Source organism: Protopterus annectens, chromosome 4.part0 (genome assembly GCF_019279795.1).
Source record: "Protopterus annectens isolate FY-2018-M chromosome 4.part0, PAN1.0, whole genome shotgun sequence".
In the NCBI taxonomy this organism is placed as follows: domain Eukaryota; kingdom Metazoa; phylum Chordata; order Ceratodontiformes; family Protopteridae; genus Protopterus; species Protopterus annectens.
Window position 1 is genome coordinate 1440577579 of NC_056733.1, and position 19473 is coordinate 1440597051.

At 39.9% G+C, this 19473-nt stretch overlaps 1 protein-coding gene across 1 annotated transcript in view; it reads right to left on the reverse strand.

Moving 5' to 3' along the window:
• The window catches only part of NDFIP1 (Nedd4 family interacting protein 1), a 753142-nt gene extending 733927 nt beyond the window's left edge, over positions 1-19215 (reverse strand). Inside the window, exon 1 of the mRNA XM_044069282.1 lies at positions 18739-19215. Within this exon, the coding sequence (XP_043925217.1) occupies positions 18739-18768 (30 nt within the window). The 5' untranslated portion in view covers positions 18769-19215. The remainder of the gene's footprint in view (positions 1-18738) is intronic.
• Positions 19216-19473: the final 258 nt, after the last annotated feature.

A 19473-nucleotide genomic window follows, 5' to 3' on the forward strand; every position in this document is an offset into this window, starting at 1 on the left:
AGAAAGGTGCTTGGTGTGACATCTGGACAGAGGAAGGAGGACAAGGAAACCTGGTGGTGGAATGAGGAAGTACAGTAGAGTATACAGAGGAACAGGCTGGCAAAGAAGAAGTAGGATTGAGAGAGATGAAGAAAGTAGACAGGAGTATAAGGAGATGAGGAGCATGACAAAGAGAGAGGTGGCGAAGGCTAAGAATAAGGCATATGGAGAGTTGTATGACAGGTTGGACACTAAAGAGGGAGAAAAGGACCTGGCTAGACAGAGGGACTGAGCTGGGAAAGATCTGCAGCATGTAAAGGTGATGAAGGATAGTGAGGGAAACATACTCTCAAGTGAGGAATGTGTGTTGAACAGATGGAAAAAAAAAATAAATAAATAAAGAGTACTTTGAGGGGCCAATGAATAAGAATGAGAGAGAGAGAAGGTTGGATGACGTGGGAAGAGTGAATCAGGAAATGAAACAGATTAGCAAGGAGAAAGTGAAAGAGATTAGCAAGGAGGAAGTAAGGACAGCTATGAAGAGAATGAAGAATGGAAAGGCCGTTGGTCCAGATGACATACCAGTGGAAGCATGGAGGTGCTTAGGAGAAATGGCAGTGGAGTTTTTATCCAGATTGTTTAATGAAATCTTGGAAAGTCAGAAGATGCCTGAGGAGAGGAGAAAAAGTGTTTTGGTACCTATTTTTAAAAATAAGGGTGATGTGCAGAGCTGTAGTAACTATAGAGGGATAAAACTGATCAGTCTCAGCTTGAAGTTATGGGAAAGAGTAGTGGAAGCTAGGTTAAGAAGGGAGGTGATTATTAGTGATCAGCAGTATGGTTTCATGCTAGGAAAAAGCACTGCAGATGCAATGTTTGCGCTGAGAGTGTTGATGGAGAAAACAGAGGTCAGAAGGCGTTGCATTGTGTCTTTGTGGACTTGGAGAAAGCATATGATAGGGTGCCTAGAGAAGAGTTGTGGTATTGTATGAAGAAGTCGGGAGTGGCAGAGAAGTATGTAAGAATGGTACAGGATATGTACAAGGGTAGTGTGACAGTGGCGGGGTCTGCAGTGGGAGTGACAGATGCATTTAGGGTGGAAGTGGGATTACAAAGGATCATCTCTGAGCCCTCTCTTATTTGCAACGGTGATGGACAGATGAGATCAGACAGGAGGCCCCATGGACTATGATGTTTGCAGATGACATTATGATCTGTAGTGAGATTAGGGACCAGGTTGAGGAGACCCTGGAGAGGAGAGGAAAGAAGGTCAGCAAGACTAAAACAGATTATGTGTGTGTGAATGACAGGGAGGATAGAGGAATGGTGAGGATGCAGGGAGTAGAGTTGGTGAAGGTGGATGAGTTTAAGTACTTGGGATCGACAGTTCAGAGTAATGGTGAGTGTGGAAGAGAAGTGAAGTGAAGGAGAGTACAGGCAGAGTGGAAGTGGTGGAGAAGAGAGTGTCAGGAGTGATTTGTGACAGATGGGTACCACTAAGTGTGAGTGAAAGGGAAGGTCTACAAGAGGGTAGTGAGACCAGCTATGTTGTATGGATTGGAGACTGTGGCACAGACTGTGGCATTGACAAAAAGGCAAGAGTCAGAGCTGGAAGTGGCAGAGTTAAAGATGTTAAGATTTGCACTGGGTGCGACAAGGATGGACAGGATTAGGAATCAGTATATTAGAGGGTCAGCTCAGGCTGGACAGTTTGGAGACAGTCAGAGAGGCAAGATTGCGTTGGTTTGGACACGTGCTCAGGAGGGATGCTGGGTATATTGGCAAAAGGATGCTAAGGATAGAGCTGCCAGGTAAGAGGAAACGAGGAAGGCCTACGATAAGGTTTATGGATGTGGTGAAAGGACATGCAGGTGGTTGGTGTCAGAGCAAGATGCATGGGAAAGGAAGAAATGGAAACAAATGATTTGCTGTGGAGAGACAGAGAGAGATTATGTCCCCGATTATGACAGCTATCCCACAAAGGAGGAGTCAAACTGCTGAATATGTTACTCATCATAATTATCTCCATCTGCAGGTTGAAAAGCATGTACAGGAGAACTCCACCCCAAGGACTGAGCTATTATCTGTCCAAGTACCAAGTATCAAAAACACTACTGCTGCAAGAAAATCAGGACTACTACAAAAAGTCAAAAGAGTTAGAGACTCTTCAATGCATTTATTTAAGTTAACTGCAGAAGTGCAAGAACTGTGCCAAAAGTTAATACAAGTTGTCCACAAGATACAGTTCTGTTATATTCTCTAGCAATGGAAGATCATTAAATAATCCACAGAGATAAATGGCCTTGAGAGTCAAGTCACATTAACAAAAACTGAAAATATACACTTTTAAACATGTTCTAAATATATAAAAAAGTTATTTTTGATGTATAGTTTGAGACAGCTTGCAGTGCATTATATTTTAAAACTGACTGTATACTAATCAGGTCAGGCGTTTACATTATATACAATTTTAACCATTTTAAATGCTAAACCTGCTAAATATACAGTATCACGTGTGGAAAGGAGGGCAGTGGACTGGGGTTAATGTGCTTGAATCAATTTCACTGCCACCATAAATTTTAATACTTTAGTCTAAAAATCTTAAGATTTGACAGACAGCCACTGGAAGTATGGCCTGTCAAATCACACCACTAGTATAAAGCAGATTAAAGTGTAAACAAGGCACCCAAATATGAAATCACTGCACAACTGTCCAAGTGTAGCCTGGCCACAAGAGCATGCAAGAAATATACACTGCTGCCCTGGATATGGGCCTACACTACCCATACCAACAAACAGCCTTCACAGTGACCCCCCCCCCCCCAGCAAAAATCACACTCTGGGTTCCTGTACCTTCTAGCCCTCCATCCCAACAGCAGTTGTGCTTTGAATACACCATCAAGTTTATTCACATTAAATAATAAAATACCATTATTAATTAGGGAAGAATGATCATCTTCTCTAAATATGGTAGCCTTCTGACCTGGCCCAAAGTAAACTACCATCACTCCAGATGTTCAGGTTGAGTAACTCCAATTACATTTCAATTGTTTCAATAAGTCAAACAATTACAAACACAAACAGTACATATCAGACGAGTCTGGCTAATTAGAGGTGGATGCTGACAGCTTGTCACCTATTTAGCACAGTACAGTGCGGTAAGTTGAACTTACCACAACAGTAGACATTTGAATAATCACTGCTGCACTAGCCTTAGCTATATAGGTTATATCTTGCAAAGGATACAATGGTCGACCAACTTCCAAAGCTTCAGGACATCTTCCACTCACCTAAACTGTCAAGCAGCTCAAGTTGAGCTGACTAAAAGACAAGTTTGGGCACAAAGCACTTCACAGCTTTCCTGCCAGCAGAAAGAGATATGTTAGGAATAACAAAACAAATGTCCACCCCCGCCATAAAACACACCAAAAAAACAAGGTGAATGGGAGGGAAAGAGTGGCTACTGCAGCAGTGAACATTCGAACATCTACGGCTATGGCAAGTTCAACTTGTACAACTGTACTAGGTTCATGTCATTCCTCTCAACAGTCTAGATTTTTGCAGAATGTCCAGATATTTGGTCTATTTCTCATAAAATTGCATTTTTCTCGAACAATCACTGGCAAATCATTGAAGACTGAAGTTAGAAAAACACACATTTGAGTTTCACTTCACAGCTTTCAGAAAATTAATGCTAATGCAAAACCTGTTGTTCCATCAAGCTTGTAAGTTTGTAAGAGCAATATTTAAAAAGTATCCCTATTTTTGGGCCTCTAACCCCACCCCACCCATTATTTGTGCCTTTCTCCAGATTTCTTGCTCTAAAAGGTTGAAAGTAGTTCATATCGATCACTACTGCAGCAGCCTTACCTATATGGGTAAATTACCGTGACGAACTACATTTGAGAGGTGGAAGGAGAAGAGTTCAGGAACCCCTGGAAAATGGTCCTAGCAAAGCTTGATCTGGACCTAGAGGAGGAATCAAGCTTACAGTGCTTTGTAAAAGTATGCAGAGAGGGCAAAGTAGCAGCTTCTAGAATCAAACACTTTCCAAAAAGCCATGGATGAAGCCAAGGACCTTGACCCAGCCTAGAACAGATTTATTATGGACAGCGTAACAATAGCCTTAACAACCATTTGGAAATGGTCTGTTTAGACCCAGGCTGTCCCTTCTTACCTTCACAAGAAAAACAAATGATCCAAAATTCTGAGAGGTACAGTTCTGTCAAGATAGTACCAGAATTATCTGTGGATATCCAAGGTGTAGTTCACAGTGTGTGTTGTACCTTTAAGAGCTATTCCAGTCAGTGGGCACGTGCACACAAGTACTGAGCACATGCAAGCAAGAATGCCATTTTGTGTGGGCAGCCAGAGTAAAAGCATATATGTATGTATGTAGTAGTCAGTTTAAGGTTTAATGTTCCAATCAATCATCTATCCCGATAGGACTTTCTAATTAAACAAAATGCTCGAAACTACGATAGATTGATAAAAGTACAGCTGTCCAAATACCATAAACGACCAGTAGTCCTTCAATAATCCACTTTATTAAAAACGAACACAGGAGCAACTACCATAAGCGCTTTCGTCTTAGGCACAAGACTTTATCAGATGATGATCTGATGAAGTCTTGTGCCTAAGACGAAAGCGCTTATGGTAGTAGCTCCTGTGTTCGTTTTTAATAAAGTGGATTATTGAAGGACTACTGGTCGTTTATGGTATTTGGACAGCTGTATTTGGTGTTCTTGGTTGGACTTTGATTTCATTCATTCAGATTGATAAAAGTACTCAAAAATGCTTACAAAAGTGCCTGAAATAACTTCCAAATTGCATAAAATGTATGAAAAGGGGAAAACAACTGTATTTTTTTGGCCATGTGCTTCTTTTTCACATTAACTAAAGCTATTCGAGATATCTGAAGTGCGCAGAGTGTTTGCAAGTGTGTGCAGTATTACATTACAGTCATTTCACAAAATACAGTCATTTTGAAGAGACTGTTGTGCAGTTGAAGATTTCTTTTCCAGTACCTGGTATGAGTGTCTGCATTTGAACACAATTGCAAGGGCTAGGTCTGTACTGTGAAAGCAGACCAAGGTTGCTCCAGAAACCAACTTTATTAGGTTAAGCGCTTTCGTCGGTGTATGTGACGAGACTTCATCAGAACAATTACCAAAAAAACACCCTTCCCTTTTATACACTCATTAAAACCAATTAAGTCATAAGTAATTAAATGTTTAAAGAACCAAGTTCTTAAGCAACCATATTTTTTCAGCTTTAAAATGCTAGTACATTCATTCATTCAACCCTGGATATTCTGTGGCATTAAGCCTCAGATGCCAACGTAATTCACAGGCCTCAAGCTGTTCAGGAACCACCCTACCCTGTAGGTCATTAATCTGTTGCAGAACTAAAAATCTAAATGTGTGGTCCCTGAATCTCTCAGCATGTCTACTTAAAAGCATTGGTTTTGACTGCTTTCAAGCTAATCAGATGTATGTTCATAAATTCTGTTTTTAAATAACCTAGCAATCTTGCCCACATAAAATGCGGGACAAATTTAGCAATGTATACAACATTTTTAGACATACAGTTAAAGTTGTTTGTCTTTTTGGCTTCTCCCGGTTAGGGGTCGCCACAGAGGAACTCCGGTCCGCTAATGACTGGCAGTAGATTTTTATAGTGCCGAGTTGCCAGCCCGAGGCCAAACCTTCAGCGAAGGCACGCCCATTTACACATGTCTTTCGGAAGCCACTCAACCATGGGGAGGACATGCAGACTCCACACAGAAGGCACTCCAGCAGTGAATCGAACAGGAGAACTTCTTTGTGAGGCAACAATGCTACCGCTCTACCACCGCGGCTTCTATAGACATACAGTTAAAAGTGTGAATGAATCTTTATTCTAAACTTGTTTAACATAAAATGAATGGTTTTAGTCTCAAAAGTATGTGAACATTGACTACATCTACCACACTTAGTTACCTGGTCTAAGGTTGGACCGTTAGATGTAGTCAATGTTCACATACTTTTGAGACTAACCATTCATTTTATGTTAAACAAGTTTAGAATAAATATTAATTCACACTTTAACTGTATGTCTAAAAATGTTGCATACATTGCTAAATGTTTGGTTTGTCCCGCATTTTATGTAGGCATGATTGCTAGGTTATTTAAAAACAGGATTTATGAACATACATCCGATAGCTTGAAAGCAGACAAAACCAATGCTTTAAGGAGACATACTGAGAGATTCAGGGACCACACATTTAGATTTTTAGTTATGCAACAGATTATTAATGATCTACAAGGTAGGGTGGTTCCTGAACAGCTCGAGGCCTGTGAATTACATTGGCAACTCAGGCTTAATGCCACAGAATATCAAGGGTTGAATAAATGTACTAACATTTTAAATATGAAAAAGGCTTAATGCCACAGAATATCCAGGGTTGAATAAATGTACTAACATTTTAAAGATGAAAAAAATATTTGTGATGTTTTAGGAGTATAGGCTTTTGTATGGTATATGCAATTTTATGTGTTTGTTTTAACACTAGGCTCTTTAAATATTTAATTACTTATGATTTAATTGGTTTTAATGTGTATAAAAGGGAAGTGTGTTTCTCTGGTAATTGTTCTGATGAAGTCTTTTCACATACACAGACGAAAGCGCTTAACCTAATAAAGCTGGTGTCTGGAGCAGCAGTGATCTACTTTCCCACTTCTTCGCATTTTGGTTGTCATTTCTATAAGGTTACCAGGTGTGTACTGTGTCTGAAGCATTTTATTGGCATGGCAGAAGGATTTTGCAGACCTGCTCCACTTATTTAACAATAATGTTGCTGAAAACTGGAGAGTGGCCGAGCAAGAGTATGACATTTTCACAAATGCTGCTTTTTCTGACAAAGACGCAAGTACAAAGGCATTTATCCTCCTTAATTTAGCTGGTTCAGAAGTCACTGAAAGCAAGTGTTCATTTTTGTATCCCTCAGCTGTGTATGCAGGGGAAGACAGCCAAACTGTGGTATCAGCTGAAATGCGGGAAGACCCCCCCCCCTCCAAGAATGCTTAAAACATAAATTTAGAGAAGTGTGTAACCCCAAAACGAATATTACAATGGAAAAGCACATATTTCACACAAGAGATCAAAAGCCTGGTGGAAACGTTTGCAGCATATATAAATGACTTGAGAAACAGGGCAAAAACGTGCAGATTTGGTGATCTGAGACAAGAGTTGATAAAAGACAGGCTTGTGTGCTATTAAAGATGATGCAGTGAAAAATATTTTGCTTCGAGACAGTGATTTAACTTTGAATAAGGCCAGAGAGACTTGTCAGACACAACTCACAGAAAAGCACACTAATATGCTTACAAAATGAGAAAAGCACGCTTGCAGTGTCTTCCAGTCGTTGACAGCATGCAGCACGAGGTTAAAAGATGCAGGCCCAAGGGCATGGCCATACCCTAGGCTTCTCCAGCAAAACCCAGAGCAGCTTCAGTAAAGCACAGAGCAAACTCAGTAAAGCAGAGGGTGACAGGCCTCAATCAACTGTCGTAATTGTGGAGGTAATCATGAACCTAAACGAGAGAAGTACTTAGCTTTTGGTCAGCAGTGCCAGTCATGTAGAAAGTGGAATCATTTCAAACGGTTGTGTAAATCAAAAAAAAAGAGGCACATTCTTTTATTAAAAACAGAATGTTCAGAGAGGCAAGCTGATCAACTAGAAAGCTGTGGCCCTACTTATGTCGATAGTGTGTCAGTGTTTCAAACAGTCAATGCAGATTTGTGGCCAAAGAATTAAGTTCTGATTAATGGGAGACCTGCAAAGCTCAAAGTTGATACTTGTTTAAAGTGCAATGTTATGTCCGCAGAAATATTTGCCAAAGTAAAAGCTGGCAAGAAGCTTGATCTGGTAAAGTGTGCAAAACTTGTTACTTATGGTGGTGAAGAAATCCAAAACGGAAGGCTCAGTAGTGCTTTCATGTTACTCTGCTGGGAACAGCTATGACTTGCAATTTTATGTAGTCCAGAGGTACGTGCAGTCATTGTTAGGCCTCAGAGAGAGTTTGAAAATGGGACTACTTCATTTAATGCAGAAGTCCACCATGTAAGCACTTGTAACGACAAATTTCACACAAACTATTTTTTTTCTGACTATGCTGACCTTTTTGAAAACTAATTAGGCAAACTCCCAGTTGTGTACTCCATGAAGTTAGACTACGAGGCAAGCCCGGTAATCAGACCAGCAAGGAAAGTTCCATTAGCCATACAGGGAGAGTCAAAGCTGAGTTACACAGAATGGTGCATCTAGGTGAAATCTGTCCAGTGGAAGAACCAACAGAATGGATATCCTCGACGGTAGCAGCTCATAAGAAAAGTTCAGACTATATTACAATATGTACTGACCGAGGGATTTGAACAAAGCATTAAAATGACATCATCCAATTCGTGCAGTTGAGAAAGTTGCTGCTATGTCAAATGCCCCATTTTTTTCTGTCTTAGATGCAAAAAGTTTTGGCAAACTTTGCTCGACTGAAAAATCTTCATTGCTAACCACTTTCAGTACACCATTCGGAAGATAGAGATTTTTGAGAATGCCATTTGGGATAAATTCTGCCAGGGAAGTCTTTCAACATGCAATGGAGCAATTTTTTTTTCTGGCTATCCATGTGCTATTATAGTAGATGATATTATTGTAGGAGGCAATGGTGAACTCTAACAAAATGGAAACCTCAAGAAAGTTCTGGAACGTGCTCGTGAAGTGAATCTTAAGCTAAATCCTCAGGAAATGCAAGTTCAGGCTACAAGAAGTTACTTGTGTGGGTCATTTGTTTACCAGTTCAGGCCTGCAACCAGATCCTTCCAAACAAACTGCAATTCTTGAGATGCCAGCTCCAGACAAGGCCACCTCCTTATGTTTTCCTGGAAAGGTCAACTATTTGGGCAAGTTCATCCCAGATTCAAGTGACCTTTCAGCACCACTAAGAGCCAACATGCAAAGATGCAACTTGGTCCTGGTTGGAATACCATCACAGAGCATTTGATGTCCTGAAACAGAGACTTGCCAGTCCACCCACTTTAAGATACTATGATGTTCACTAACCTGCAACTCCTTCTTGTGATGCTTCGAAATTGGTCTTGGTGCAGTCATTCTTCAAGAGGAAGGACCAGTAGCCTATGCATCCAGAACTCTAACGCAGACCGAGATGCAGTATGCTCAGAGATAGCTCTTGGCAATTGTGTGTTTGCATGTTCGAAATTACATGATTATATTTACGGCTGACCAAAGTGAAACTGATCACCAACCCTTGGTCACTATTTTGAAAAAGCCTATGTATCATGCGAGACTGCAATGCATTACGCCGAAATTACAAAAGTACAAATTTCACTAGGTTTATACAAAAGGCAATCTTCTTTATCTTGCCAATACTTTATCCAGATCGAAACTGAGAAACCTGATTCTGAAGTTATGGAAGGGAGATTTTCTTCTACACATCTTGATGAGCTCAGAACTCAACAGCTTCAGATCCAACTCTCCAGAAAAAAACACAGATCATGAAACTGAGAAACCCGATTCTGAAGTTATGGAAGGGAGATTTTCTTCTACACATCTTGATGAGCTCAGAACTCAACAGCTTCAGATCCAACTCTCCAGAAGCTCAACCACTTTATCAGTCCAGGATGGCCATCAAAGCAATCTTGTTTACTACCAGATGTGCAACACAATTTTCCTTACAGAGATGAGATTTTGATGGAAGATGGTATCATGAAAGTTCCAAAAGTGATTGTAAGAATTGTGGAACAAGATTACATTAAAATCTTGTATTGTGGCCACCCAGGAACTGATTCTACCAAAAGAAGGGCAATAGGACTAGTATTTTGGCCTTCTGTGTCAAAATCGGCTTGTTGTAGTAGTAATAAACCGCATCAGCAAAAAAGAGCCCACTTTAACCAAGCCAAATTCCTGAAGTAACTTGGGTCGACAGCAGCTACAGATATTTTCGAATGGAATGGTCAACATTACTTGGTGTTAGTAGACTCAAATTGGTTCGAGATTGACCTACTTCCTGATCTGACATCCAATACAGTCATTATGAAGTTGAAGAGAGATTTTTCTGTCCGTGGTAGTCCATACAAAGTCATTTCTGACAAAGGTGCGCAGTTTAAAAGATCTACTGAAACGTGGGACTTGAATTGTTCATGTTACTAGTAGTCCTGGATGGCTGCCTATTATATTCTCGAAAGCAGACAATGTTGAGTCAGACATTGTCGACACAAGAATAGTGAAAGTGCAGAACGAACGGGTAAACTGAAATCTCCATAAAAGGGAGATTTCTGTTTACTTCAATGTACTGCAGACTCGGAGTTGGTATATTTAAGTAGCGGGGGGGTGTAGGGGGCTTGCCCCCCATCCTACACCCTTTAGATTTTCTTTTTAAAAGTTTATTTTTCTGAACATTCGAAATTTTAATAGTTCGATCATTAAAGGTAGACCTTTAGTGATTCGAACCATTAAAACTTTCAATGTTCTAATATAGACCCGTCCTGGATACCCACAATTGAATGGCCTGGCTGAACGTGCACGTTCAAAGTACAAAACAGCTGTTGGAGAAATCTAAATGCGACAATACTGACATTTTTTCTTAATCTGCTTAATCTCAGAAACATTTCTAGCAACAATCTTTTTGTTTCACCTGCCCAGAGATTAACGTCCCCAGGCTAGTGAAAGCAGATAACATATACATACTAAATCTAGAGCACTTGATAATAGTTTTCAATCTTACTCACAAACACTGGCTAATCTACAATGTATGTACTGTACCTGTGTACTATGTATATATTCTACCTATGTTCCAAATTTCACCTGTACACTACAAATCTATTACCTTTATTTTTAAAATGAAGGTTTGTTTGTTCTCTCCACTGTAACTGTTTATGTGCCGCATACCACTGTCAAAACATGTCTCTTGTAATTTGTGTGTATACTGATCATGTCTAAATAGCTAAATGTGTCTGTAATTTTTCTTTGTGGAGCTTTTCTCTCAAGGCCTCTGCTGAAAGAGGGCCTTTTCGGCTCAGACACCCCCGGTTAACAAATGTAAAATAAAATAAATAATGAATAAATGTTGAGACAAACCAGAACCACACTGCCAATCAGTAAGAATGTTAGTTAAGAGTGCTAAAAAACAACAAAGCACTAAAAACTCAACTCCTTAAGAAGCATTTGTCCCAAACGTCCTGCTATGATAAAACCAGCCAGCCTCTGAATCCATTAAAAGAAGGAGAGAGAGAGAGTGAGGATGCAGACAGCAATAGGACTTAAAACATTTGTGTGAAGAACAGAGATTGTACATAGAGTCGAAAGGTATGGAATTAAGGCAGAACTGAACACATTTACTACCAGTGTTATAGCATCTTGCCTGTAACAGAGAGACTAATTCTCAGAGTGATTTGTCCACTATTCCTGTTCCAGAGAACAGTTTGTCGTCTGTTCCTGAAAGTCTCCCTGAAAATCCTGAAGAACAACATTCCCCAGTGACTGTCCCTGTTGCTAAACCCAGTTCCAATTACATTATGAGGTCAGGTCGTATCTCGGGGCCTAATCATAAATACACAGCAACCTGGACAGGATTGTTAGTTTGTATATATCGGTACAATTTGCATGCTTATCCAATTGTCATTTTCAACTGCAAGACAGAATAGTCAGAGGGAGGATGTAGTGCGTGTTGTACCTTTACTCCAAATGAGTCGGCACATGCATACAAGTACTGAACACGTGCACGCAAGAGTGCCATTTTGTGTGAGCAGCCAGAGTGAAAGCATGTGTGTGTAGTAATCAGTTTTTAAGTGTAATGTTCCAGTCATCCATTTTGATGTTTGTATGTAATAAAACTACTTGAACACCCAAGCCTCATCTTATTTTAATACAAAAGACGAGCAACAAAGTATTCTCTCTCTCGTTTTTACATTCAATAAAGAAAACGGAAAGATGCATAGTTTGGTCTAAAGTAAACTTGGATACCACTTAGGCATAAAAGCAGCATTAGTTCTCAAAGAAACCCTGTCCCTATGGGAAATGAGGCAGAGATGGCTCACCTTACGAGCTTGAAACTCCGCTACCCTTCTTGCAGAGGTCAAAGCAATCAGTAGAACTATTTTCCATGTTAAGAACCTCAAGTCATCCATATTAGCTGGTTTAAAAAAGGGAGAAATGTTAAGCTTCTCTTACACAAAATTAAGATCCCAAGGAGGGGCCACCAGTTTTCTTGTTTGCCTCTTAGGCAAACCCTGTTCAAGAACATTCTGACACGAGACTGCCTTGAAAGAAGATCTATGGGCAGACATGCTGAAGTGGCCAATAAATGAACCTTGACAGGGGAATAAGAAGGCCACAAGATAAATAATTGAGGTCATTGTGTACCACGCACCCCTGTTTTTGGGTGAGTGCATCCAGTCTCTGAAGAAGCTTGTGGTAATTGCCCCTGGCCATTTCTGAAAGAAGGGAAAACAGTTGCCTAGGCCAGAAGCAAGTCACCACAGTAATCTTGGGAAACAGTGGAAAAGCATGCAGGAACATTCCTGTCCAAAGGGGGGAAAAAAGAAAAGAAAAGGCATCAGTCTTCCACTCCTTCATGCATAAAGTTCTGAAACAGAATCTTGCCAAATGATCGTTCAAAGAGAAGGCAAAGAGTGTTGATGCTGGGACCAGAGTTCAGATACCACTGTATCCTTTTCATGTGAAGTCTTGACGGGTATAATGAGCATCACAGAACCTTAGCAACTGATATAAATGAGGATATTTTTTTTCCTGTGGAAGAAATCTATCTGAACTGACGTGTCAGGTTAACATCCCAGGAACACAACCCTGGGTGAGGGAGTCAAGAAAGACTTGAACTTGACTGTTCTCTTGGAATCCCACAGTTTGTGTAACAGATATTGCAGAGAGACTCTGCAAAGATAAGCAAGTCATCTAAATATGGAAAAATGTGGACACACTGTATACTGCGATGAGCTATAACTGAAGCTAGACACAGTCCAAATGTTACAGGTAGAGAACTGATAAAGTTATGTATGTCTGGATCACATTAAGAAACGTCTGGATGAGTAGGGATGCGATAAGCATCTTCTGAGTCTAGTGTTACCAGGAAACTTTAACTATGAAGAGGCAACATGTTGTGAAGTGACATAACTTTGAATTAGAGCACTATCACAAACAGGTTTAGGAAACTATGATCCAGAACTGGTCTCCAAGCATTTTCTTTCTTTCTTTGGCACTAGGAACATCCTCAAATAAAAGCCCTTCCTCACCTGGAAGGAGAGACTGGTTCTAATCAATCAGTCCATGGGACAGTATGTGATGAACGGGTGGAAACAAAACAGTCTGATCTGGAGGATGAGGAATGACCCCTAGAAAGGAGGAATTTCCTCGGAAATGCAATCTATAATCTTGATGAATGATATTCATAACCCATTTGCCCGAATTCATAACCCATTTGCCCGAAGCCATCTGTTGCAAAGAGAAAAATTAAGATAAAGACTTTCAAGAAAAAGGGGGCCAGGGTGAGGGTCACGAGGTCTCTTGAACAGCCATTAAAACATACTGGCCTGTCCTTGTTTTTCTGGAGTTTACAGACTTCTTTTTTGGAACTCCCTTCCTGTTGCTTCTTAAACGTCCGTTTATCCAAATTCTGTTGACCGTTTTCTCCTGTTCTATTTTGGCAGGAAAAACAGAGTAAGAAAATCCCTTGGACAAATTGGAAAAAAAAAAAAAAAAAAAAGGATTAAAGTAGACATTTCCTGTATCAGTTTGCTTTTTTCACCATACTTTTTGATCACCTCTGCAGCAAAGGGGCCAACACAATCTCTATTCAAGGGAGAATTTAAAATCTCATTGTAGAACCGTTCCTTCGTTGAAGGTTGTGTGTTAGGCCCGGCAAGCCAGCACGTCAAAATCTACTGCCAATCATTAGCGGACCGGAGTTCCGCTGTGACGACCCCTAACCGGGAAAAGCCAAAAGAAACAAACAATTGTAGAACAGAGCATGTGTTGCAACTTTAAGAAGCATTTCAAAGAGTGGGCCTATGCGTTTAAAAAGACAGCATGTGCAGGCAGCAGTGCCATTTTGAGAGAACAGCCAGACTGTTAGCATGTAAGAGTGCAGTAGTCTGTTTAGAAGTTTATTTAAGTTTAAGTTACTATGCCTCAGTCCTGATGTGTTTGTATATAATAAAGCTGCTTGAACCGAACCCACAACAACTGTTAAGTCAGTTTTATCTTGACCAGACGAGTGACTCATCACCAACATCTGGAATGTTCTGGGAATACAGCCACGCAAGCCTCCTTAAAACAGTAATAGCGGCCATAGTCCTGAAAGTAGCATCAACAAAGTCATACACACACTGTAAACAATGACCTGATGTCTGCAAAAAAAGAAACCAAGTTATTTAACGCACTTTTTTCCCCTCACAAGATTAAACTGCAGATAAAAAACACTCCTTACCATTTCACAATTGGTCAGAACAAACTTAAACACATTAACCTGACAAATCAAAATTCTGAAAGCCAAAGCTACAGACCAAGCACTTAGCAGCAGTGGAATCAACTAAGACTACAGATACTGGATCAGGTTTGGGAACAGTGTATAACATTTTAAAAGACTGAGGAATTTTATACATGCTGCCATTTTAAGAGCAGCTAGCTGACACACACACACACACACACACACACACACACACACACACACACACACTTGTGGAAACAGGAGGAGTGGGTGTAGGGTCCGAGAAATCCTTCTGCAAAACTCATTTTCTGAAAGAATGAGAAACCTTAGCGTTTTCCCACTGAAAACATTTGCCACATTCTAGCAGTCTCGGAGGAAAAGAAACTCCTACAGAGAGATTCTGAATCAGAGGAAAAAATCCAAAATCCATCACTGCCTATTCCTGTTCAGATTCAGGATCTTGAAGATCAATAGCCTAAATTAAATCCAGAGCTGCATTCAGTAAACTAATCCTATCTAAAGAAATTTGAAGAGGCGTACATACGTGCTTGATTCTGTGTCTTTGTGATAGGAAAAAATAGGACCAACTGTGTTACTAATAGCAGCAGCTTCTGCAGGGCGAGTACAGCATTCTGAACAGAGAAACCTTCTCTGTTCCCTCTTCCAGGACTGACGAGTGTCACTTGCCCACTCAGGGGACTCCAAAAGACCCAGTTACAGTTGAGACACTCCATTAAAACACAACACTTCTACCTTTAAAATAACCTTCCTAAAGAGAAAATGTAAGGTTCCCCCTCCAAAAAAAGGAACTTATCTGCCCAGCTAAATAAAGCACAAGCTGTTGATTCTCAAATGCCTCACAGGAGTGTACTCTTCAGACAGTAAAGCTCTAAAGGGCTTTGCACCCATAATCAGCTCAGCTCGAGTTACCTTGAAGCTTTGGAAGCTGGCCAGCCATTATATCCTTGGCAGACAATAACCCATACAACTAAGACTACTGCAGCAGTGATCAATATGATAAACATCAAATGATCTATTAGTAAACAAATTGGTTAACAGTTTGGGTTCCAGAACAATAACCATTTAAAACTGAATAAATTCAGAAAAGAACGAGTTAATAAATACAACTAAACAGAGAGAAAGAGATACGAAAGTATACCTGAAAACAGAAATCCTTTTCAACAAAGGAAACATCTACAGCTAGACCATTTCCTCATTTCATACATGCAAGAATTACAGAATCTTAAACTAAACTATCAGCATTTCCTGGCAGACAAGTGCTGAAACAACTCAGAAGCGGCAGGATAGTTTCCTCCTCTTCTGTTCGCAGCGGTTTGGTTTATATATTTTCATACAGACTACAGATGCAACTGATCAAAGCTTTATATATGCATACTAATGAGTTTATTTACTAGTCCTAGTTAGCAGTGTCCCTAAAAAGAAAATGACCAATTGCTCTTTTTACAGCCGACTCATTGGCTTAGGAACAGTCACAGATCTTGCTGTAAGAATGTTAAAACCTATGACCTAGCCTAACAGTTACCTCAGTGGTCAGCAAATGTGAAAACATAGAAGAGCCAAGCAATATACATGTCAAGCAGAGCGCCTCTTTGGCCCTCTTCAAAAGGAACCTTGACAACTGGATGGGAGATAGGAAATTTACCCTAAGGATAACATCAGTCACCCTGCTAGACAGGGGTCCAAGGAAGTAAATATTGTGAGAAGAAATAGCCAGGGAATTGTTATGGCTAGGCTTGTACAGGCCCTAGGGCCGATAGCCTAATACCAACGTATGAAGTGTATCCTTCTGGATACGAGATGAATTTTCTCAACTCTCATGCATGTATGTTACTACTTAGGCATTTGGGAGTACTACAGAGAAACTGCCATGCAGAGATTAGTTGGAATACAGTACAGAATACTTGAGAACATAGAATAAAGGGCTGAACAAGCAAGTATAAACACTGAACACATCAGACCAGTCTGCCTAATTAGAGGTGGGTGCCGACTGTTTGTCTTAGTGGGGAAATTAAACTGGAGTCTAAGTCTATGCCAAAGTGCTTAGTAGATATCCACCTACCCTGAAATTGTGTAGCCAACACAAAATTAAGACAAGGCAGAAAAATATAAATAGCAATTAAAAATTACATTTAGACTGCTTAAAGAAATTAAAAGGAATTGTAGCTCTAATTTTATCTGGGTTCAAAATGGATGTGCTGGGAAGCATTCCCGATACAAGCGTTCAAAGTACTAGTAAAGGAACACTGAAAACACAAACATATATACTATGTTGGAAAGTACCATTACTTCAGTCTGTTTTGCATACCAATTTTACACGTGGAAATCTACTTTGTGACTACACATTAACTGCAATACAAGCCCCCTCTCTCCTCCACTTTGAACTCCAACTCTTCCACAGCAAAAACATAACACCATACATAACTACCTTTATCTACAACTGATGCCCAGGAAACACCAAAAATGTATAGCATCTCAGTTTTCACAGATTAAACCAGAGGTTCTGGATTGTTACTCAATAAGAATCATCTATAAAATTGTTCTGGAACCCAAGCTACATCCACAAGTGACTTAAAAAAAGTCTGAATTAACCTTACTAATGTGTTTCTGGCTTCCTTATTTTTTCTTCCTAGCTTAGTCTGCAATATCCCTTTGTGAGAGTTTCTTACAATAATTGCAGCTTAGTCAGCTTCTCGCTCTAATACACTGGAGTAAGTGCAGAAAGCAGACTTTACTTGTGCTCAAAGACATCAAAAATGCTACCACACCTAAATTACCTAAGCTCATTTTATTTGAATGCCTTGACTAGTAAGGGAAGTTGACATGAACATGGCAAATAAATAATTTGAAAAGCCAACGACAACTTCCACACAGATTCAGAAGATTGTGCTAACCTGATTATTTGAATTTGCTTAGCTGTAAAAGGAGTTTTAATGGATATGCCACCTCTACAGGATAGATGGATGGGTGCTAGAATCCTAGTAACATTTTTTAAGCAGGGATGTTGTCTACTCTAGCTGCTTACCTACATCTCTGTTGGCAGTCACTGTCAATCAAATGAGACCACACTGCAAGTCAGAACAAACCAACTAATGTGATTTTCCTCAGCAGGCTACATCAGTTCCAGTATAAAAAGACAGCTTTTAACTACACAGCTTCCAGCAACTATTCCATTCCAATTCATTTTGCTGTACATATGAAACATCTTGCAAACAGTGTTTAAGGGAATCTAAAATTTATCAAAGCACAGAAAAAAAAGTTATATACCTTATGATCTAGAATTTCCAAAGGACTCCAATAACACCTGCACATTACAGAAAAGACATCCCCCTAACTAGGTACAGGTTATTTCTTAAGACTGTCATTAGTATATTCTGAAAATATGCAGTATGCTGGACAGCTCACTGAGAATTTGGAACTACACTCAATACGAAAGAAATACGGCACTATAGTGACAAAGGACTTTATCCAAATGGGGAACTTTTCACCCAAACAAGTGAAAAAGCACACCACTCGCTCAATTATCAATGTTTCAGACAGGCAATATCAATTGCGCTAACTAATGCCAGTCAGCACACACACTACTGTAAAATAAAAAGTCAATAATTTCACATATAAAAATCAGACCAAACGTGCTCTATAACTAATATACAAAAACGTTTCCAAGCATCTCTGCCAGTTTCATTGCGATACGCTGAGGCTGGAAAGTCCAATTTGCTACCTGCATAAACTGGTTAGAATAATAATTCACATACAGAATATCCAGGATGGTGGGCAAGATAAAAAGAGTTAAGCCCAACAAAGCAGGCGTCTAATATACCCGAGATTTAAACTGGCATCCAGTCAATGCAAACATCAACACGGCATACATAATCAAAAAAGAAATTCAGGCCGAGCCCAGTTGTTTTTATATGTTTCACCCAGTCCAATGGATCCAATAGAAACAAACTATTGACAAGGGTACCATCGCTCGTGTATATTTAACGTCTTAGCTGCAGTGCTCCACTCCAATCCAGCAATCACTGGCCTACGCCCATTTAAATGCCCAATAAAAACAAAATAAAACACTTTACATTTTCATTCTTTCCTGTCATCATTCCAATTAATTTAAAAAAGAAAATCATAACTCGCCTGGCCTACTGTTTCTCATTTCATCCCTGGACTTTCCTACAGACCCAATACCCGTCCTGCTGCTAGCAGTCTAGCAGAAACCAAGTGCTGACTCCGGAACTTTAAAGCCTACCTGCTGATATCCGCTGTTCTGTTCGGCCATGATGAAGGACTGGACGTTCTCCTCCAGGCCACCAGTGTGCACAGGAATCCAAGGGGATTCAGCGATTGTCGCCTGTTAGAAACGAAGCTGTCCTAGCCCACAGCTTTACGGAGAAGCTAGCTGTCTTAGCTTAGCTTACTTTTCTCCTTTCTTCCAATCTTTAAATGGCCGGGTAATCAAATCAGGTCAGATGCTGCCACCTCACACAGCAGCAGTAACTACATGCAAAGAAATATGAGGATTCACTGTATCTCGTTGTTCAGCACTCTTCCAGTCAAATAATAAACGAAACGATAAGGGCAAGGCTATATCCTCACATCGAAAACGATCGTGAGGAAAATGTTCATACCTTCCATGTAACACTAATAGAGAAAGAGTTTCCTAGAGTCAGTAGAACTGTTAAAATAAGGAACATCAATATCAAATTATGTCATGGAAATAAGTCATAACCAAAAACGCGATTATGTACATGCATCATGTGACTCTGGGTAACATTCATAACCGAACAGGGACGCAAAAAATACTAAATAGCATCTAATGGATGTTGTATAAAAAGCCAATAGAAAGGTTTTATTTTGCGCAATTACAAGTCATTTTGGAGTACCTGGAAATGTAAAGCATCGGTGTGGCCCCAAATTATGCCCCTACGTAAAGTCTTATTAAATCAATAGATTTCATTTAAATTCTGTTTATATAGGGACTGAT